Source organism: Balaenoptera musculus, chromosome 9 (assembly GCF_009873245.2).
Source record: "Balaenoptera musculus isolate JJ_BM4_2016_0621 chromosome 9, mBalMus1.pri.v3, whole genome shotgun sequence".
NCBI classification, from domain to species: Eukaryota; Metazoa; Chordata; class Mammalia; order Artiodactyla; family Balaenopteridae; genus Balaenoptera; species Balaenoptera musculus.
This window is the reverse complement of record NC_045793.1, coordinates 60,548,025-60,569,740: the sequence shown is the minus strand read 5'-3', so window position 1 is coordinate 60,569,740 and position 21,716 is coordinate 60,548,025. Positions and strand designations below refer to the sequence as shown.

The following is a 21,716-nucleotide window of genomic DNA, read 5'->3' as shown; positions in this document are numbered from 1 at the left end:
AATAGAGGGAACAGAAAACAGTTCACTGGCAAATGTAGAGAGAAACTGGGCCTCCTTTCACGTGCTGGAGCAGGACTTCCTTAGAGGTGGCCGTCCAGCTCCTTGCTCTGCGAACTTCTGGCCTTAGGTGAAGGAGGGCCCTTTCTCTTTACAGTCCTTCCTGGCTCCATCAACAGCGTTTAGGAAGCGCCCTGTGGCCTGTTACTGATAAGAGCTCTCTCGGGAGAGCCATGCCTTCATCCCAGCTCTCTGGGTTTTCCACAGGGTCTCAGGCCGTCGATTTTATTGTCTCTACTCACTTATTTAGGTATTGCTTCCATTTTTGTCATCTGCCTGCTCTTTCTATGCATTGTAAGATGATCTCATCCATTTTTACAACTTTATTTATTTTTTTCCTTCTGGTTTTTGGTAGGCCTTCCCCTAAAAGGAACGGGCAGCCCATGTAGGATAAGGATATGGCTCTGAAGCCAGACCGCCCGGCTGCATATCCAGTTTCATCCTTAGCGTCACGCGACCCTCAGCTGCTCTTTACCTAATTTTTCCATCTACAAAATGGAGGTGGTGGGTAATTCCACCTTATAAGGTTATTGAAAGATGAAGCAGGAAAATGCCGCTGTCCCTGGAGCATAGCCTGCGCTCAACAACAGTAAATGTTAGCCTTTTGGGGGTTTTTTTCCCCCCTTAAAATCCTGTTGTCTGCATTTCTCAGATTTACATTTCGACCTGTGCCTCTGGCTTTCTTTTGTTTGTAGCTGGAGGCAAAGCTCATCTCACTCCAAGTTTCTCCCCGTGGTCAACTAACTACCTCATCTCTTTCCCCTTAAGTATTTTCTTTTGTGGTAGATTCTCCTATCTCTCCATCATCCAAGGTGAGAATTCTTTAAGAAACTCTTGTTCCATTTTTATATATCAATCACCACCCAAACTTTTCTTAAAATCTCTTTTCCAGTTATCTGTCCAGATCACTTATGATCCCCTTACTTATGGTTTTACCCAAGGCAGCATAAGTTAGTGGTTGGATTTCTCAGGTTTGGAATCCGACAGTACTTTGGTAGAGATCTCAGCTCTCCCACCTCCTAGCTGTGTGATGTTGGACTAGTTACGTAACCTCCCTAAGCTTCGGGTGCCTCTGGGAGATGAAGGTGTTACCACTTCACAGGACTATTGTGAGGCTTGAATGAAGTCCTGTCTTTGAAGTTCTTGGCGGAGCCCCTGGCCTGGAGAAGTGTTCAGGCACTCAGCTGTCACTGGTATCCTCCACCCTAACTGGTCTTCGTTGCTCTGTTCCTGTTGTTGGTTCAGAATGACTTAGCAGAACCGCTGTTCCTTACTTACTAGGTGATTTTTTTTCAAGACTCCAAGAACTTACATTGGAACGGACTTTAGAGGTTTTTAAACCATTCACCTTGACCAAAATCAAAGCTACTTTTTATTAAGTGCTGGTCGCACGTGACGTCTAGTTTTTACCACGCGGTGCAATCAGGTGTTGCTGAGGCTCTGAGATATAAACACATTTCCCTATGCCCTCCCAGCTAGGCGCGCCATGACTGATACTTGAGCTCTGCCCATTCCGGTCCCAAACTTCAGATTTGTCATTATAACAGATTGCTTCCACAACCCCCTGTATAAAATGAAATAAAATAAAATATGAAAAAATAAATAAATAAAATAAAATTCCTTGACGTATGTTTCTCAGCCAGTAGTTGAACAGGTATGTCCAGTGACTGGGAACCCCCTACTTTGCAAGGTAGCCCATTTCATTGCTGAATAGTCAGGTTAAGTACTTCTGTGTTTTGTGCTAAAACCTGATCCCTCTATCTTCTCTCCATTGATTTTTTTTTTTTCTTTAAGAAGTACAGAGAACCAGTCTAACTTCTTTTTTAACTTGATAGTCCTTTAAACCTTTAAATGTTTGAATGTAACTATTGCTTCTCCCATTGTTCTCCTCTCCCACGCACGAAGGACGAGTTTATCAATTCTGGTCCCTTTCGTTTTGGAAATGAACGGTAACTACCCATGCTCTATACACCATGCATGCCAAAAGCTCGCCGTCCCAGCTTTACCCCTCTGGACTCAGATCTAGGATGCTTCACCGTCTTGGTAGCCCTGAATAGGGTTAGGTTTTCCTTAAACAGCTGTAGAGGTGTCAGTGGAGAGCTCTGATGTTAAGTCAGTCTACCATGAGTAGTGAGCCTGGCTATTTGTTTCAAAGGTCATTCAGTCTTGAATTAAGTATTTATAGAGAACCTGTGTGTGAGCTCCCCCAGGCCTCCTTATTGGTCTTTCTCCTCCTCAGTCTCTTGAGGGGGAAGGCCCTTTAGATTTGGTTTCTCTCCTCCATGGTCTCTGCTGTTGTTAGGAGGACAGTCCTGGTGTTTGAGAGCGCATCAAAGACTTTTTTGCCTTAATGAAAAAGTGTTGGGAATTTTATTGTTTTCTCGTGAAAATAGGCTACAGAAAAATCTAGAGCATTGGAATACTTTAAAAGCAAATTGACTGTTTATCTTTTCATAGCTATGAAGACTCCTAAGTGTCAAATAAGATTTTTAATCAAATTCCTGACAGCAGCATTATCCAGGCTTCCCGTGCAGTATAGTGAGGTATTAGGAACAAGGTCAGTGCAGCGGGACTGCCTGGGTTTGAATTCCAGCTTTGCTGCTTCCTGTCAGTGAGACATTCGTTTCCTCAACTGCTACAGTGGGGTTAATAATAGTTCCTACCTCATTGGGGTGCTGTGAGCATTAAATCAGTTTATCACTACAGAGCACTTGAGAACACTGGCAGGTAATGTATGCTTACAAAATGCTGTTACCGTGGCTGTTTTATCATTTGAGGTAATAGTTTTCATTTCCTCACCCAGAAGACGAAATAGTCATGACATAAACAGATGTTCTTCAGAAGGCAACCCCCATCTTCAGTAAGCTACTTTCAAGTTTGGGGAAACACATAACTGAACGTTTTTACTATACTCTACTATTAGAGAACTACCTGGATCTACCTTGTTTTTCATGGAATTTAGTGTCCCCAATCTTTAAGAACTGTTGGAAATGTGTTCTCAAGTTGTTCTTTGTTAGGGTTAAAAGTGCTTTCTTGTACCGTGATTGCGGGATTCCCGCTACTGAATGTTTAAGCGTGCACAGAAATGCGTAGTGATGCCGTTTGTCCTCATTACAGACGCACCCCGTGTCCTGCCGTGGGAGCATCAACCCCCACTTGGGTGTCTGTTTCCCAGTTAGACATTCTGGGTGGATTGGTCTTAGTGTTCCGGCTTCCTGCTCTCTGAGGAGTTGGAGTGACCAGGGAAACTGATGCTGCTTTTGATATAATGATCTGAGGAGCCCCGAGACTATTTTAGTTATAAACTAGGGGCAGTGGTAAATAACTGAACGCACTTTCTGGTATTGTTGAGAGTAATCTTGGCTTACGATAGCTTTAGCCGTGGGTCTAGCAATTCAAAGAAGACTGTGTTCATTTACTTTCAATTGAATACATACTGTGGTCATTTTTCGCTGCAGGGTGTTTAACAGTTGGTTTCATCCTTCCCTTTAAATTGGAGACACTTGTACAGAGGACCCCTTTTCGTTCAATACATTGTCATTTGTTCACTCAGTTGGTTCTATACAGTACCTGTCACTGAGGATTATGTCCATGGTTTATTGAGTACCTGCTATATCTAAAGCATTCTGCCTGCACCATAAGTAGGATGAAGAGGACACAGTCTCTTTTTCCTGGCAAGGTGGGGGAAAGACAGGAATGTAAATAACTGATTATAATGTAGGATGGAGTCAGACAAGTCTTATAATTGAGGTTCAAGCAGGAGGCCACATGATCAGTTATTTTCAGTTAGGAGGCCTGGTTATATTTACCTAAGTGGTGGCATTTGAGCCACCAAGTGGTAGGATTTCAGGAGCTAGAGCAGGAGGCTATAATCTCTGCCAGGTGGAGGGAAGAGTGTGGACAAAGGCCCGGATGTGTGGAAGGTCTGGCCAGGCTGGGCATGGGGTGCCAGAGACCAGGCTGAGAGTAACTCCTTGTAGGGTCTGGAGAGCCTTGCTTTGGAGATAGATCTTTACGACGAAAGGTTTCAGCTGAGGGTGATTGAAGTCAGGTTTGAGATGCTGAAAGGCAGCTGTCGATGTGTGCAAGGTGGATGCAGAGGTCAGAGAGGAGTGCCAGACTGACAGTTGGGCCCATGGTGACCATTCAGCTGTGGTCTGAGGAGGCCTTGAACCAGTGGTCAGGAGTAAAAAGGAAAAGATGCATTTGAGTGAACTTTCAAAGGTCCAAGTGGCTTAATGTAGTAACTGGTTTACTCTGGGGGAAAGGAAGCTGGAAGAATTGAAAATGACAGGTTTCTAGGGTAAGTGACGGGGAAAACAACATGCTAATAATTAAGCTTTGAACATGGGAGAAGGACCAGGTTTGAGAGCTGGGTGGGAGACGTATAGTAGTGGATTTAGCGAAGTGTAATTTTATGGCCTTTACAAGATACCCCCATGAGTATATTCGCTAAGCAGTTAGAAATTCTGGCGCAGCAGATAGGAGTGAGAGACTTGGATCTGGGAGTCAAGCCTTATGAGAAATCTTAGAAGAAGACCTAGGGAGGGGAGGTCTTTGCCTAGGAGCGTTGAGTGAGGAGACCTGAGGACAGAGGGCTGACAGGTGCCTCCTATTTAAGGAGCGAGTAGAAGAAGCACTAGAAAGATTAGGGTCCCGGATGAGAGTTCCAGCAGGGCTGGGCTGGATCAGCGCTGGCAGGTGCTATAACCGAGAAGAGGCTTTTGAGTCGGATAAGAACTCTGATGCTTATTATTGTTTTGTCTTTAAAAATGTGTTATTGTAGACACTTTCAAGCTCCATAAAAGTAAGGATAAAGGTATGATGACCCACCGTGTTCCCACTATACAGCTTCAATTATTATCAATATTTTATCAGTCTTCCTTTATCCCCCCACCTTTCTGCGGGAGGAGAAGGGAGATAGGATACGTCAAGGCATTTTCAGATTCATGTCATTTCTCCCACGCTTTAGTTTGCACTACTTCATGAGGACAGTTAGTTTTCATAAAACTGTAAGTCATTATCTCACCAAAGTTAAAAAAAAAAAAAGTTAATTCCTCAGTATCATCTAATAGAACTTTTTTAAATTTAAATAATTTAAAGTCCTTGAAAGCCACATCTGGGATGCCTTTTAATTTCACAGAGATTAGATCTCACCCTAAGGGCCCATTTGGGAAATGGACAGAGTGTCTTGAGGAAGAGAATATAATACTCTCTGCAGAAGGCATGCTTCTCCTACACAGCATATGATGGGTTTTGACGGGAGACCGTGTTTTATTTTTTGATACACTTATCCCCTGAGAATAGCAATAGAAATCTAAGGTTGGGCTTCCTGTCCTTAGATCATATGAATTAAAACATATATCCAGTGGCACTGCCACAGTTTTGCCACCTCTGATGCACGTACCATCCAGTTCCTAATTCTAGAGTGTTGGTCCTCAATCGGGACATATGGTCCTCTCTGGAGACATTTTTGATTGCCATGGCCTTGGGGAAAAGGGGCCACCAGCATCCAGTGGGAAGAGGGTAGGGATGCATAGGACAGCCCCCATAACAAAGGCTTAACCTACCCCAAATACCAGTAGTGTAGAGGAACAGCATATTCCTGAGCAGAACCACCCTTTTCAATCTGCTGTTACATCACGTGTCTGTGAACCAAGTTACCGTTAAAAATTTTTCTCTGTTCCTTGGAGAGAGGTTCATGTCCCTGTAGGTGTTTTTCCTTTGATCATCTGCATCCCCTAAGCAGGGTTTGTCCAGATCTTGGAGCCTACCAAGCTTCATTCTAGTTTTTATTTTCCTTGTGTCTTTGGACTAGAGCAGAACATGGAAGTGATTTGGTTTCTTTGGGTAAGAAATTTAAGGAGTGTACTTTCTCAGGACATGTTCACCAGTCTGAACAAAGTTCTGTCTTTGGAAGGAGGTAACTTGGGAGTGCTATTGAACAGGTGTGGGGCTTAGTAAATCAAGATTTAATGTATATATTTCTTCACCCCGATTTGAAATTGAGCAGTCATTTGTAGTAAATGGGAAACATAAATGAAGTCTTTCACCTTCTTTGTTTGCAGGAAATACAATTGGAGCACGCAAAGCAAGCCTTTGTTCAAAGGGACAATGCCAGGACCGGAAAAGTCACAGCCATTGACTTCCGAGACATCATGGTCACCATCCGCCCTCATGTCTTGACACCTTTTGTAGAAGAATGTCTAGTAGCTGTAAGTTGTTTTTTAATTTCTATTAGAGTATAGTTAATTTACAATGTTGTGTTAGTTTCAGGTGTACAGCAAAGTGAATCAGTTATACATATATCCACTCTTTTTTAGATTCTTTGCCCATATAGGTCATCACAAAGTACTGAGTAGAGTTCCCTGTGTTATACAGTAGGTCTTTATTACTTATCTATTTTATATATAGTAGCGTGTATATGTCAATTCCAATCTCCCAATTTATCCCTCCTCCTAGGTTGTAACTTGCCATAATGAAATAGCTTATTCTACCTGGTGTAAGCTCAGTAAATAAGGGATTGTAAGAACAAGTCTTACAGATTGTGTAGAGTTTCTTCTGTTTAAACACTAACATTTTTTTATTTTCTTAGTGATATTGCATCCATTACCAAACTTACAGAGAGTGCTTTGCCAGTTTTAGTGGGTAGGTTAACTTGTTACCTGGATGATATGGACTACCTTAAAGAAATGGTATTACCTGGCTTTTTTAAAAAGGAAAAACAGACATATAATCGCACATTAATTTGCTTTATATTTTGAGGTATGTCAAATGCTGATCTTTGCTTTTACCTGTTCTCCAAGGCAAAGTGGTTTTTCTAAACAAGTAGTGCGCATAGATGTATTTGAGGAGTCAGCAGAACAGGAACTCTAACGCTTGGATTCACTCATTCATTCAGCATGTGTGTGGAGGCGACAGTGGCACATGCAGTGTGTGGAGGCGACACTGGCACATGCAGTGGGCGGAGCCTTGCTGTCCTGTGTCGTGGAGCTTCCCTCCTAGTGGATGTCCAGCCACTCTCCTCCCTCATGGACCCTGAGGGTGTCCTGGAACGTTCCGTGGTGGTGGTTCCCAAGCCTTGGTCACGGAGCTTAAGAATCATCAGGGATAGTTATTAAAAGTGCAGATTCTGAGGTCTCTTCCAGGCCTACCCATTCACCATCCACAGGTGGTAAGGTCCTATAATCTAATTTCTGAGGCTTCCTAGGTAATTGTGATGATCCCCCAGATTTGGGACCCTTATGCAATGGTAACTCTTCCTTTGTTAATCCCAGGGAGAGGACTTTTTGGGTGTTTTCACCATCACCTGAGTTTCCCACAATGCTTACCATAAGGAAGAACTCAGGGGAGCTTTTCATTTTTCCTCTTTTTTTTTTCTGGTCCCTCTCTTTGGAGATGCGGTGATCTGACAAGGCCTTTTCCACTCCAGCACTGTGTTAATCTCGCTCCTTTTCTTGGCCCCCCTTCGCTATCCCAACTCTCACATCAGCTATTTCAAACGAGTAGTAAGTGAAGATTTATGTGGTCGTTACCTTATAAAGAAGTGCTTTGCTAATAAAAATATTTTGCCTTGTTAGGGAAGGTAAAATATTTGAAACCTCAAACTGAAGTTCCATTCATAATGGACATGCTGTCTGTTTTCCTTGTCCCCATGAAGAAATATGGTTTCTTACAAATTCTGATTATCAGAATTCTGACCAGTCTTAACCCCCATCAAAGCGTATGACATCTCATAATTTTACCATAATATGCTTGTTTGCTAGAAATCCTACCAATATAAAGTCTGTACTTAAATGCTGATTTATTACTACTTATAAGTAACATGACAAATGATGATATTAATGTTAGACTGACCACTTTTCATAGTATGTTTGTGTTGGTATAATAGGGTTTTGCATGTATAAGTATACACATGTATGCATGTGTATAATAGAGTTTTGCATGTCTCAGCTTTTAAGAATTGCTCATTAGATGAAATAAACAAACTTATGAAACATTTCCAATTGAAATTTGAACTCTGTAAATTACTACTGGTCCTGTTGTTATAATCCTACACATGTATTTAGTTTTCTAGGACTTTGTGGAGAGTACAAGTTCTGGTCATGATTAGTTGCAGTTACTTCTAAAAATCATTTATAGCTTTTTTTTAATGTGAAAGAAAAATGCTTATAAACATTTCTTTCTATACACGCTTTCTTGATTACTTCCAAAACTAGCATTTGATGTACATACTTCTGAATCGTCTTCATTCTATAAATGCTTTGTTTATTTTTCTTCTCCCTCCTCTTATTTTCAACTTATTTGAGGCTGCTGGAGGTACCACGTCCCATCAAGTTAGTTTCTCCTATTTTAATGGATTTAATTCACTGCTTAACAACATGGAACTCATTAGAAAGATCTACAGCACTCTGGCTGGCAACAGGAAAGATGTAGAGGTGACTAAGGGTGAGTGAGAATCTGAACTCTTGCCTGCAACTATCTTGGTGAGTTATTATTAGGGTAAAGAAGGCAACTAGGAGTTTACGTTTTAAATTTTTCTGTCCCACTGACACATATTAACCATATGGTACATGTGTGTTCTCCACCCTTACATCAGACAAAACAATCTTCAGCACATTTTAAATAAACCCAAGACAGTCTTTGAATGAGGGAATCATGTAAAGTTTCTTAAATGTTTTCAAATCTTACTAAAACCTGAGCTAAATTGGCATCCTCTAAAGTGACCTTCAGAAGTACACAAGGAATTCCATAAACTTGCACTGCTGACGGTGTGTGTTGATTGACGATCTCTGATCAAGATACCAGCATTTTAATGGGATTTTTTTTTTTTTAAACAGAGAATTCCCTTCGGAATTCCACAGCTTCATTAATATTACGTCCTGGGACCTATGCATATTGAGTTTCATATCTCCTTCCTGGTTTTCCCTGACCTGCAATTTGAATGGCTTCCTGTGTCATTTATTCAAAGCCTTTGGATGACACCAAGCTTTTAGAGTCAGTATTAGAGAAACTATTCTGCACACTCTTTCCAGATAAATGAAAGAACTGCAAAAATTCTTACCCTATTTGGATTGAGTTGAATTCTACGACTGTTAATAATAAAGTTTGGTGATGTTCGCTCATTCCTGTGCCTTGAGTTAATGCTGCATTTAGTGGCTATTCCTTCTTGAATCTTTCCCTTTTAACTCTTTTTCCATACAGAGGAGTTTGTTCTGGCAGCTCAGAAATTTGGTCAGGTTACACCCATGGAAGTTGACATCTTGTTTCAGTTAGCAGATTTATATGAGCCACGGGGGTAAGTTGCTCTTTTTTTTTTTTTTAATTAGCTTAATAAAGGGAGGTTAGGAGGTGGGGTAGGAGGACGGCAGCAAACCTGGAGAAGAAGGAGCCATATTAAAGATGACTCTGAAATACGGGAAACAAGAAAAGAGACGTTTTAAAATTCCATAATGTAAATTTTAATAAATTTGTATTTTGTTGTTGCTTGTGCTTGCTTTTCCCTCTAGACGTATGACCTTAGCCGACATTGAACGGATCGCTCCTCTGGAAGAGGGAACTCTGCCCTTCAACTTGGCCGAGGCCCAGAGGCAGGTGGGTAAAAGGGAGCACACTTGCTTCCTGGTGTTTCTTTGATAGGGTCACCCAACCCCTTTTCACGTGCAATTGCCTTTCCGACACTGGTCTCTGACCTACCATTTCTTTGCTTTGCACCAAAAATCCAGACCATTTCAAAAGGCTGGAAAGAGAAATTGCTTAGAGATGTTCTGAGAAACAGATAATCGGCATTTGCTTTTCCTGTGAAAGATGGGGTGATTTCTTAACCGCCTTAGAAGCCTAACCCTCCCAAAAGAGGCAGAAGATCTTTCCTTCTTCCCTCAATCTTGTGCTAGGAGAGGTGGGGCCGGAGTCCCGTTTTGGTGTCACCGTCCCAGCGTCGTGTTGCGAAATGAAAGCTGGGCTCTGCCCCACAGAGAGGCACTTCATCAGGGCATCGCCCAACTGCCATGCCTGCCGGTTTTCTGAATATCAAAATGAGATAATTTTGTTTAGTCTGGAGTCATAGTCTGAAGGCTTTTAGACCTATTTTCTTTGTGAAAGGACTCATAAGTTACGTGGAAACAATTTGAGGAATGCTACATTTTATTTTATGGTTAACAGAAACCAACCTCTTGAATTTGTGGAAGTCAGAAACCGAAGACCCGGGACCTCTTACATTTAACTCTTACTCGGCTTTCTACAGGTCAGGGTTAGAGAATAAAAGCCTCCAGAGCATGTGTTGTGCTTCCATGGTGTTTGTAAAATAAATCCACTCACAGACCAGCGTCGTTTTAGAAAAATGCCTCCTTTAAGGCAAAGCCATCTCCGAATCCCGTGAGACTTAACAGTTTTTGGCTGGGAGCTCCGGGTCTGTACAGAGACGCCAGTTTGACCACGATGGGTTGATGCGGTCTGCACTTTTAGGACGGGCAGCCCTCGGGCCAGGACGCCCTCCTTTCAGCTCTTTCCCACCCGACGGCCGCGGCAGGTTTTGTGTGCAGCATGTAGCTCAGAACGGTGGGTGTGAGCTCAGTAAACCCTAACTAGGCACCTCTGGAAAACCAGCTGGCTGCCGTTAAAAGAGGAAGCCGATTTCCCCGAGTGCAGGAGATTGAACTATATATAATCACGTGCAGAGGTGGAAGCAGCTCCTCTCTCCTCTGCTCTGATTTTTAAACACTGCTTACCAGATGATTATCTCCTCGTCTCTGTGCTACTAGCTCCTGTGGAAATTTGGGGATTAAGAAAAAGCAGAGAATTTTTTTTTTTTTTTTTTTAAAAGATTCCTCCTGTTCTCGAGCTGGCAGTGGTATCCCACAAGTTTTCCTCTACGCACTCTGCAGCTTTTGAGAGTTTCAGATGATGGGTGCTTGTGGATCCTGGCCGTGAAAGGGTTAGACGAGATTGATGAGATTTACAGCAGGAAATGATCGGCTGCTGCTTTAAAGCAATTCACTGGGGTCTTGCCTGGAATATTCTTTACTATGTGAACCCCAGTGGACCTGACAACATCGACAGACTGAAGCAATGGAGGTCATCTACCTGGTAGGCTAGGTGCTAGCATTTCTCCTCCACAGAGGAGTGCAGGAGGAGTCGTCTGCCTTGTGTCGTTTTGTGAGCACACCACATTTCTAGCTTTAGAAAAGTTAAATGAAAGTCTGGGATTTCATTTATTTTGTCTTTGGATGAGTTAGTGATAGTGGTAGGTTCCTCTCCCCACCAACCTATTATTTTCAAAGTATTTTCACCCATCGTTTTGATGCCAGCACCTTTCTAAGTACTGCATATTTATATCCGTGTAAATAGAACAGTGCCTTTCTAACGGATGCATCTGTCAAAATGAAGTTACTATAGTTAACAGATATAGATGGAAATCATCCATCTATACGGAGATAGCGTTGGATGCACCCCGTGGAATCTGCAGAAGAGATGTTTTACTTTCTTAAAGATGCATATTTCTATGTAAAGCTGTTTTCAGTTAAATAACTTTGAAGGAGATTCCAAATTATCTCATTGTATTAGAATTGTGCTACATTGACAGCAACTAAAATTCAGTGGGTTGATAGCTGGTATTGGTCATTATTTTCATTGTTCACCGATCTTAATTATCGTGGCTTTTGAAAAAACAAATGTTACTGAATGTATTTATTCATTCAACAGGTATTTATTAAGCACCAGCTATATGCCACCCTCATGTGACAGCTCTGTGTGACATAAAATTACTATTTTATTTATGTAGACAGAGAATTGAAATACTCTGAAATGTTCTGGCATCAAAAACACTGTAAGAATAATAGGGCAAAAGAACAACCATAATACAACAACTGACTGGCCTGAAGTATGAATTTAGAAAAGATGGACAAAAAAGGGGAGAAAGTATCAAATCACCTGTAGTACAACCACCTAGTTGTAGCCACTGTAAACATTTGGATATCTGGGGGATGAGATAGCCAAAATGTTAGTGTTATTATTATATGCATATACATACCCAAATAATTTTTTTAAAAATCGCATATTCACACACAGTCTTTAACATTGGTTTTAAAAGATTATCATGAAACATTTCAAACATTTTAAAAGGTAAAGAAAATCATACCATGAATACCTGTCTACTCACCATATTCTTTTTAGCCTGTTTTTGCTTTATAATACCTTATGAACACTTTTTCTGAGCATCAAATATCTTTTACAATATTGCTTTTTAATGACATACAATTTTGTTTTAAAGCTATAGCATTATTTTTAACCAGTCCTCCCATTATTGGACATTTAGGTATCCTTAGAGTTTTTGCTCTTAAAACAGTACTGCTTTTTAATATTCTTGTAGCTTGATCCTTGTTTATATATATGATTATTTTCTAGCCTAACTTTTTATAAGTAGAATTGCAGGGCTGAAGTTCATGTACATTTTAAGGGTTTGGGTGCGTATTGCCAAGTTTCCCTTCAGTTTATGCTTGATTAAATGGCAGATTTGAGAAGCTCTGTTTTTTTTTTTTATCATCTCTTGCCAGGTTGGATATTGCCATTAAACAAACAAACAAAAAACCCCAAAACCTATCAATTTGACAATTTGATTGTTGAAGAATGATGTCTCATTAATGTTTTTAAATTTGTATCTCTTTGATCACTAATGAGAATTGAACATTTGAAAATGGGTTCATATTCATAACATTTTGGGGGGCACATAACGGCTTTCATTATATTCAAACTTGATTTTAAAAATTAATAGCAATAATTACTTTTTATTAATAAGAACTTACAAAATCTAATCATACCTTCCTCTTTGACATTTTAGTTGTATCATGAGTTTAGAACCTAGTTGTAACTTTTAAAAAATAGCACGTGCTCATTTTTGTTCTGTCTTCCTTTCTGTCTCCTGTTTTCTCACTCTGCAATTCCTGTGCGTGCAAAGAAGAAGGCCTCAGTCGATACATCTCGACCAATTCTCCTACAAATTGCAGAGTCGGCCTACAGGTTTGGTCTGGGTTCTGTTGCTGGAGGTGAGTCATGGATGAGTGCAAATTTTTCATTTTTGTTATTCCTCTTTTTCCTCTGATTTTCCACCTTGAAATATTGAAGGACAAAGCCTCCTCTGGTCTTTCCCTGAGCTAGTTACCAGTCTGTATCTGTGTGATAGGATAATAACAAAGGGAACTTTTTCCTCATACCTACATCTGATCAGAGACTTAGAAGTGACTTTTTTCTCTTATTTATCTGCAGATAGGCTTTCTAGAGACAGGTTAATAATGAGGTTAGGCTGTAGTGATGTGCTTTTTAAAATTTGAACTGTCTGTGATATCCTCTTATCAGGAGACACTTGAATGAAAATCCACAGTTATTTATTAAGGGTGTAGAGAGTTTTAAAACTTGTATATACAAAATTTGTTTTTTTCTTCCATCCATCTTCTCTTTGATGTTAACCACCTCCCCCTTTCCTCTGACCTTAATTTCTTCTGAAATATTGTTATTCTTTGATTTTAGCTGTTGGAGCCACAGCTGTGTACCCTATCGATCTGGTAAAAACTCGAATGCAGAACCAGCGATCCACTGGCTCTTTCGTGGGAGAACTTATGTATAAAAACAGCATGGACTGTTTTAAGAAAGTGCTACGCTATGAAGGCTTCTTTGGACTGTATAGAGGTTAGTGCCATGTGCTACGTTCATGAAAGAGGAAATAGTAGTCAGAGGTTTGGTTTTTCCATCTGAATGCCTGAAATGTATTAGAGAGACTGTGTTAAAATGGAAATACAGCAGATTCTCAATTATCCATGCTAATGGGTGTAGGCTGGAGGCATCTAGGGCATGGCTAATCAAAACAGCCCATAATCTGAAAGCCATTTATATTGCTCTGCCATATGTTTTATTTCTTAAAAATAATTATTTTCATAAACATGTCTAGTGAGTTTTTAAAAGGCTTGTATTGTTTGTGTTCTTGAACTAACTCGACTCACCACCTAACAGGGAAAGGCAGCTGGGGGACAGGACAGAGCCTACTTGGGACTAATGATTCTCCTTGAATATTCCACAAAAATGCCTATCAAGCGAGTACCCAGGGGTTCAGTGCAGCACTCGTTCCTTGACTGTCTCTTTCTGAGTTAAGGTTGCCCCTTTCCCTTCCTCTGACTCTGTTCCCAATGGAGTTGATTCACATACCTTCTCTATCCAGCTGCTTCTGTAATCATCTAAGGCTCATTAATCAACAAGCACAGTAGCAAGAAGTATGTCATCACAAATGGAAAGGATCCCACAGACCCTGACTGCTTGACCACTGGCACTGGCCTAAAGGACATGACTTAACTTCCCGGCCACTCCCTCTGTGATTGCCTTCTACGAAGAGAAGTAACTGTATTTGCATCAGCTAAAATCCAGTATCGTGAGGCAGTTCCAGCTGAGCCACTTTGCCATTTGGCGACTGCAAAGCAGACGGGGTCTTCCCTCCCTACCCCTACCAGGAGATAGTATTTAGTACTCTGCAGAGACAGACCTTGAAGCCAGCAGCCGTGTAAGCCTGTGCCTGTAGGCCTCTTCTGCCATCTGCTGACTCTAGTCTTCCTCTTAAGCACCCAAGTTAAAAATAAAACAACAACAAAGAGACCCCTCTTGAAATCTCTCACCTTAGCAATGAGGAGGTTTCAAACTCCAGAGAAGCTCCGTCTCGCAGGTTCTTTTGTGTAGGGAGATAACCCCCATCAAAGGCCTTTTGATCTTTCCTCTGCCCTCTTTCCCTCACCCCCTGCCTCTTCTCACAATTGGGAAGGTCTTTGACCCCAGGTGATTGATGATGACCCTTACAGGGTCACTGCCTTTCATTTGAAATACTTTTCCCTCCTGGTGACAACAAACCTCGCAAATGAAATGTCTCCCGAAATGTCTCCCGAGTAGTACAAGGTTAATGTCACAGTTGCTGCTTTGCAGTGATTCAGGCAAAGGCTACTACTACCTGTTCATGTGGGTTGTCTTCTGTGGGGAGAGCTTTGAGCCTCGAACCGGACAAATGTCTCAGCCTTGGCATTGCTTCACAAACTACTTTTATGGGCTTCCCTTGGTGTTGGATTAAACGTCAAGGGTGCCTTCAGAATTGTGAGAAATGATTTTTGTCCTGCTGAATGCCTTTAATGTGCTTGTGTTGACCTGGTTTGTTTGAATTTTGAGTCCCTTCTCTTTCCTCTTTGACCACACCTGGCGGGTCTTGATTCTTGGTTGCATCTGGAATTCCTTCCTCAACCTATCCTTTTGACCCCATGGACAAAACAGCTTAAAGCGTACCTGAGTACTGAGCTACTCTGGGCCATCCCATAAACCTCATGCTGTTTCAGTTATATCGGTGAGACTGGCGGAACTGGTTTTAACTCCTCAGGGAAGGGGAGTAAGCCGGCCTGTTAGACAGACATGGAGGCTCCCTTTGAACACCAAAGAGGCAGCTCCTCATCCTTCTCCTGGTTTAGAAAGAGCCATTTATCTAACCTGTTTTGGGTGCCTGATCCCTAAGGGGTTCTCTTGTCAGAGGATGATAAGTAGAGTGTGAATATAAGGTGATTAGTGCTCGGAGTCACCTGTGTTCATTTCGCCCTGACTTCTTATCTCTTCTGGTAGACAATTTTAGAACAAAAGATGTACTCTAAAGCTTTGTTTAGTTTCTGTTTCGTAATTTGCATCTTGAGAGCAAAGAGGTGATTGGCAGTTTAGGTTTTTGAAAAAATGGTATATAGTCTTGCTTCATAAATGAATTATTCCTATTCTTGATTGGTTGGGGACTAATTCCCTTTAGTGCCTTGCACATAATCATTGATTAATAATTGTGTGTAACTGTATATTTGTAAATGCTTATCATTGGACAAGAGAGGGATCAGATGAAAACGGGAAACTAAATTACCAGCAAAAAATTAGAATAGAAACAAAAAAGACCCCAACTGTTTCTGAGAATCAGTATTCTAACCTTCGTGTAGAAAGTCAAGATGTAAAACACCCAACATGTGATTCTTTGACTGTAAATTTCTTACTAAATGTAATTTTGTTTAAAAGTTTAATATTCCAGGGGAAAACAGTTCAATTTAAATTTTGAGAATTTAGAATTGCTGCTGTTCACACTCTACCTAGCAATACTTGAGAAGGTGACAGAGTACATCTCTAATTTATAAACATGTTTCAAAATATTGAGCCTATTTTTTCCTATTATGGAATTTTGCTTAACGTGTAATTTTTCTTCATCAAGACATATATAATTGCTAATATTTCCCGAAGAGTATAACTTGGGAATGTTGCATAAGTAAGTTCTCTCCCCTATTTTAAAGCTATATTTGGAGGAAAAGTTGGCAGTTGGCCCTGAAAGAAGGTGCTTGCAGCATGCATCCTTATTACAAGGTTAATGTAACATCGCTCTCCCTCTCTTTTTTTCCTTCTTACAACAAGAATATGGAACTCGAAAGGAAGCGGTTTTGTATTTAGAAATAGTTCCCTGTGGAGGTCCGAGAGCGAAGGCTCTTTTTTTTTTTTTTAATTTTTTTATTTATTATTTATTTATTATTTTTATTTTTGGCTGTGTTGGGTCTTCGTTTCTGTGTGAGGGCTTTCTCCAGTTGCGGCGAGTGGGGGCCACTCTTCATCGCGGTGCGCGGGCCTCTCACTATTGCAGCCTCTCTTGTTGCGGAGCAGAGGCTCCAGACGTGCAGGCTCAGTAATTGTGGCACACGGGCTTAGTTGCTCCGCGGCATGTGGGATCTTCCCAGACCAGGGCTCGAACCCGTGTCCCCTGCATTGGCAGGCAGATTCTCAACCACTGCGCCACCAGGGAAGCCCGAAGGCTCTTTTTGAAGAACTCATTCGGCGCGAGTTGTTTTCCTCTGTCCTTTCTCTGGCAGTTGCCAGCATCCGTGGGCGGTCCTGGAAGTTATCCCATCATAAGCAGGGACCACGCTTGAATCACGGCCCCGTCGTCAAAAGGCGACTGATAACACAGCTATGGGGATTGTTAGCACTGTCTTCAGTTGATGCTGAGTCCTGGGAATTTTTGTGTTGTGAGTTGGTGAGGTCTTCTCTGCATGTTTCTGTGCAGCTCCCTGCTTCTTTGTCTCTCAGAGCCTCTTATCTTCGGGGGTAAGTTTGGTTGTTAGAAATGATCCCCTTAGAAATCCTATGAGACTGACTCTGCAACCCTTCTCTGTAATGCGGACTACTTTCTTTACAAGAAAATTATTGATTTTCCTAGGTTTTTCTGTAATTTTTGAAATTCAGACCCTTTAGGCTAAGTCTATCTGTATCACAGGAAATAACACCCAAGAAAATCCAGATCTCCCTGAAGTCACTTGTAAAAGTCTTCCTCTATTTCCTCCCCAGTCTCCAGATTGACTTAATGCACTCAGGTGTTTAAAATCCTTAATGAATTACCTGACAGCTCATTTGGTTTGAATGAACTACATGACCAAACGAGTCACTTATTGGCTAGCTGTAGACTTGGCATATCAAAGAGAAACAATTGATTCGGTAATCATCCATAATTAAATGCTCTTAACGTTCCAGGAATAACTAATTTCTACCTCTAAATTTTTGCTACACTCTCCTCTCTCAGATGCTTCAGGTAATGAGATGAGTACCCTTAGAAATTGGAAAATGTTATGGGGAGGGAGGACCATGGGGAGAAAGATGGATTCAGGAGAAATACTTCCTAAAGGAAGGTTTTAGTTTTTATTTCTGTTCGTGGGAAAATAAGAAAACCTGCCAGGAAGGGAAATTAGATCACTTTGTGAATTAAACTTAATTTGGAGTACTACTTAGTCTTTGAGGCAGTTGGAAAAAAAAAAAAATTTTTTTTTTTTTTTTTAATCAGCCCATTGACCAGGCTTGCAGAGTTTTAAATGTGTCTATTTTGGGTTGTCTATGTGGTGCAAAAGCAGTCGTCTTCCATCCTGGAATGTTCTCAAGGTGACATCTAGAGGATATTGTGGTGATATCTCAGGAAGTTTTGTCAGATAGCTAGTTTAAGCTACATCTCTTGGGTGGTTAATGGTTCTATAGAAGGCAGTATCCAAATTATGTGGATCCACAGTGAGATTCCTTCTTGCTTAATTCTTGTAGATAAAAATAAGTTTAAAAATTCTATCACCAAAATAAAGCAATTGGAAGTTGTACAAGTCTGTTTTGCATAACTTAAGAAGCCATGCATCTTGGCACAAACCACAGTGAATCCGTACACTGCACTGAGTCATGATGTCCATTCATGTCCACCAAAGCTTCTAATGAGTGCAAAATGGTTTGGTTTGAGTCTTATTTTCTTGGCCAATTTCTGCACATTTTCATTTAGGGTGTTAAGTTGTGAGTAGATCAAAAAGCAGATATTTGGTTATAGGAAATCAAGTGAAAATGAACAAAAGACTTGGACAGTTCCTGAGTTGGGTAATCAAATCTCCAGAAATCTACCGTGAGCACAAAGCATTAAAAGGGGAGACTAAGGTGACACAAACTTGGAACTGAAGTGGGTGGGAGTATCGTCAGAGGCTTGAGAGGGCCGGATGAGAACAATGATGAGCTTAGAAAATTGGGAAAGATGGAACTAGCCATAACCTGGAGAAGAGAAGATTAATTAGTGAACGAATTAGTTCTAGGCCTCAAGAATGATAATTTATTACCAGCTACTGCCAATGCTGAGACTGAGACAAGGGAAATAGATTAAATCTCAGCAGCGAGGAAATTTAGATAGAAGAGAAGATAACCAGGACCCTGAAAGTTGCCATATACTAGAGTGAAAAACTGAAGGAGGAGAGGGTATGATTCTTCTTCCCAATGATCTTCACTTCTAGAAATCCTCCAAATAGAGGAGGAGTCACAGGAACCAAGGTTTTTCTAGACCATGACAGTATCATTCCATCATGCTTTAACAATCAGTCTCCCAAAGGCATCCTGAGCCATAGCTAAAATAATAGACGGTTCTTGACATGTTGAGCAAAAATATTTAACCCAGATAAACAAGCATTTAAATCTTAATATCTGCCATGCCCCCAGCTCCACTGTACACTCAGCTTGGAGTGATATCCTGAGAGCTGGTGGAAAACTGGATAGTAACGAGGGCCATGAAAGGGGATAGTGTAGTTGGGAGAGGAGGGGCATGCCTCATGCCCGGGAGCTGTATGAGTCAAAAGCAGAGAGACATAGGGGAGGGGTCGGGGTGGGAGGGGAAGAAGAAAGCTTGAACAAGTGAAGAGAGAAGGCCATGGAAATAGGAGCAGGAAGAAAAGCTGTGAGGCAGGGCACACAGAGTGCTGATAGCTCCAGAATAAAGGTTAATCTGATGTTGAAAGCAAGGAGGGCTCTCTGGGAAGATGGGGACAAGCGTAGGGGCCTCCGTGGCGAGGTCAGGAGGCTAAGAATTTAACATCGGAGGGGTCGCCTCTGGGTTGAAACTAGATAACATAGAAGAGTGCTAGATGTGGTTTCAGCTACAGCAACAGGAGTATTTTATGCATTAATATCCCCTGCCGAGCTCTACTGCCTGTCTCTGCCCTGGATGGCTTGGACGCTGTCTTACGTGCTTTAAGCTACCTTTCTCAGGGCCGGGCTGGCCACTCTTGAGCTTGTCTTCTGTCTGACCTGAGACAGAAATGCTGCTTTAATGACGGGTCTCTCCCTTGCTGTGGCCCGACGTCATCTGTGCTCCTCCGTGTCTTGTCCAGTGTGGCCTGTCGGGACGGCTGCCGCACGGCGGTTACAGTTGTTCGTGGACCCTCAGCCCGGCTTCTGACCCGCTGCTTTCTCTGAGCCTCGTTCCCCAGTTGAGCCGTGACTCCCACTTGCCCGCCAGGTTATAGTCTGCAGCTCAGCTCGGCAGGTCAGCGCCTTCTCCTGTGAGAGCCTCGTATTCCCTGGAGAGGGAGGCGTGGAGGCAGATATGGGTGCCCACCACATAGCCGCCCTCCTCTTGCTGTGGGAAAGGGCCCAGCCCTGCAGCCTGCTAGCCCAGCGTGAGCCGGCACCCAGAGAAAAGTTTCAGAACGTTCTGGGCTGGAAAACAATGCCTTTGTTGGAGCCATAAATCCACTAGAGTGCACAGGGAGAAGCTGAGCATCCCGGGGCCGAAGAGCCCTGCTTTGGGAGGCATCATGGACCCGAATTCAACTCAGCGCCACAGTACGGTCACCACATAGTGAGGGACTCGGGAGAAGCTGCTTAGCCTCTCTAGAGCCCAGTCTCCATGGAAGAGGGAGAGGATAGTGATGCTGATGGAGGTGAAGAACAACAAAAGAACACCTCTGTAGTACTTACTATGTGCTTGACACCCTTCTGAGGGTTTTGTGTATATTGTGTCATCTTCGAAACTACCCCATGCACGTGGTACTGTGTTTATCCCTATTTTACAGATGTGGAAACTGAGGTACAGAGAGGTTGGGTAACTTAACCACAATCACACAGCTACTAAATAACAGTCAGAATTCAAACCCAGCAGCCTGGCTGCAGACTCCACTCTCTTAGTCGCCCGGCTCTTCTACTCCTCAGGAGAAATGACGTGGTAAAAAGTTGCTTATCATCCGAGGTGGAGAACTGTTTTAGTTCTTAACTGAAACATTTTATTTTAGCTTAAAAACGTAGTTGAAGATGTGGTATTACGTCTGTACTGCTTCCTTATCTTTGCCTAAAGTAAGTGGTGCTGCTAGACACTGTCAGACCGCGTGTGCCCTCGCTGCTTGGCGACAGCTCTCCTAAGGATGGGCACGATGCCATGGGGAGCAACATTGTACGCCTAACCTACCTCCCTAATTCCTGTACTCCCATAGTCGCTAATTCCGGGCTGTGAGCGTTATTCAGGATGAATTGCCTCTTGTAAGCAAGAGGATAATCAAGAATATGCCTTGAACAAATAGGTAGAAAGAAACTTTCATCGCCTTTTTTGAATACGTAATATAGGTTGTGAACAGTGTCTGGCTGTTTGTATACATTTACTCATATCATTATCATAATAAACCAATGAGTCGTAATTAGCATCCTTGGTTTACTAATGAGGAACTTAGAGTTCAAAGAATAATGTCCCCAAGATCACTCAGCACAAAAGAGGTGCAGACCTAGGATTCCCGCCCAGGTCTGTCTACCTGCATGGCCCGTGCTCCAAGCCATTCATTTTGCTGCCGAGCCGTTGGAAACAAATAGCTTTAATTAGGCCAGCATTATTAATGAGTTTCTTTCGTAGTCCCTTCTAACTCTGAGATTCTAGAATTATATTTCTAAAAACTTTTTTGAGCAAGACTACAGCTTAGTGGCCCTCTGACCGGCACACTGCTCTCGGGAACTTCCTGTTGGGGGTTCTGTGTGAAGCCTACAGTGGAGGTTCGTGGTATGGGCTTAGTTCCCACACCTCCAGCTCAGTTCTTTCTCATTGGGTTGCATGAAGGATGGGAATCAGAGGGGATAGTGTGATTTATAGCTCAACCCCATGAAATCTCAAGACAAAATACTGTATTAATATTGTACCCTGTAAATCTTTTCTCGCATTAGCAGCCTTCTGGTGAAGTTTGCCAAGGAAGCATTGCCATATGTGCTGATGGAGCTGAACTAAAATGAGAAGATTAGAAAACTAACCACACTAATAAATTTCATTTGAGGCAGTTGGAAAACAGACTGCTGTTTTGACAAGTTAG

General features: G+C 42.0%; 1 protein-coding gene across 4 annotated transcripts in view; it reads left to right on the top strand.

Annotated features, from left to right (window-relative positions):
• Nucleotides 1-21,716, top strand: part of SLC25A13 (solute carrier family 25 member 13) — a 203,628-nt gene that overhangs the window by 122,113 nt on the left and 59,799 nt on the right. For 3 of the 4 annotated variants that reach the window (XM_036863127.1, XM_036863130.1, XM_036863128.1), the window contains 6 exons: nucleotides 6,126-6,272; nucleotides 8,367-8,505; nucleotides 9,262-9,355; nucleotides 9,567-9,651; nucleotides 13,010-13,097; nucleotides 13,579-13,737. In XM_036863127.1, the coding sequence (XP_036719022.1) occupies nucleotides 6,126-6,272; nucleotides 8,367-8,505; nucleotides 9,262-9,355; nucleotides 9,567-9,651; nucleotides 13,010-13,097; nucleotides 13,579-13,737 (712 nt within the window). The remainder of the gene's footprint in view (nucleotides 1-6,125; nucleotides 6,273-8,366; nucleotides 8,506-9,261; nucleotides 9,356-9,566; nucleotides 9,652-13,009; nucleotides 13,098-13,578; nucleotides 13,738-21,716) is intronic. The other variant, XM_036863129.1, reaches the window with a different exon arrangement.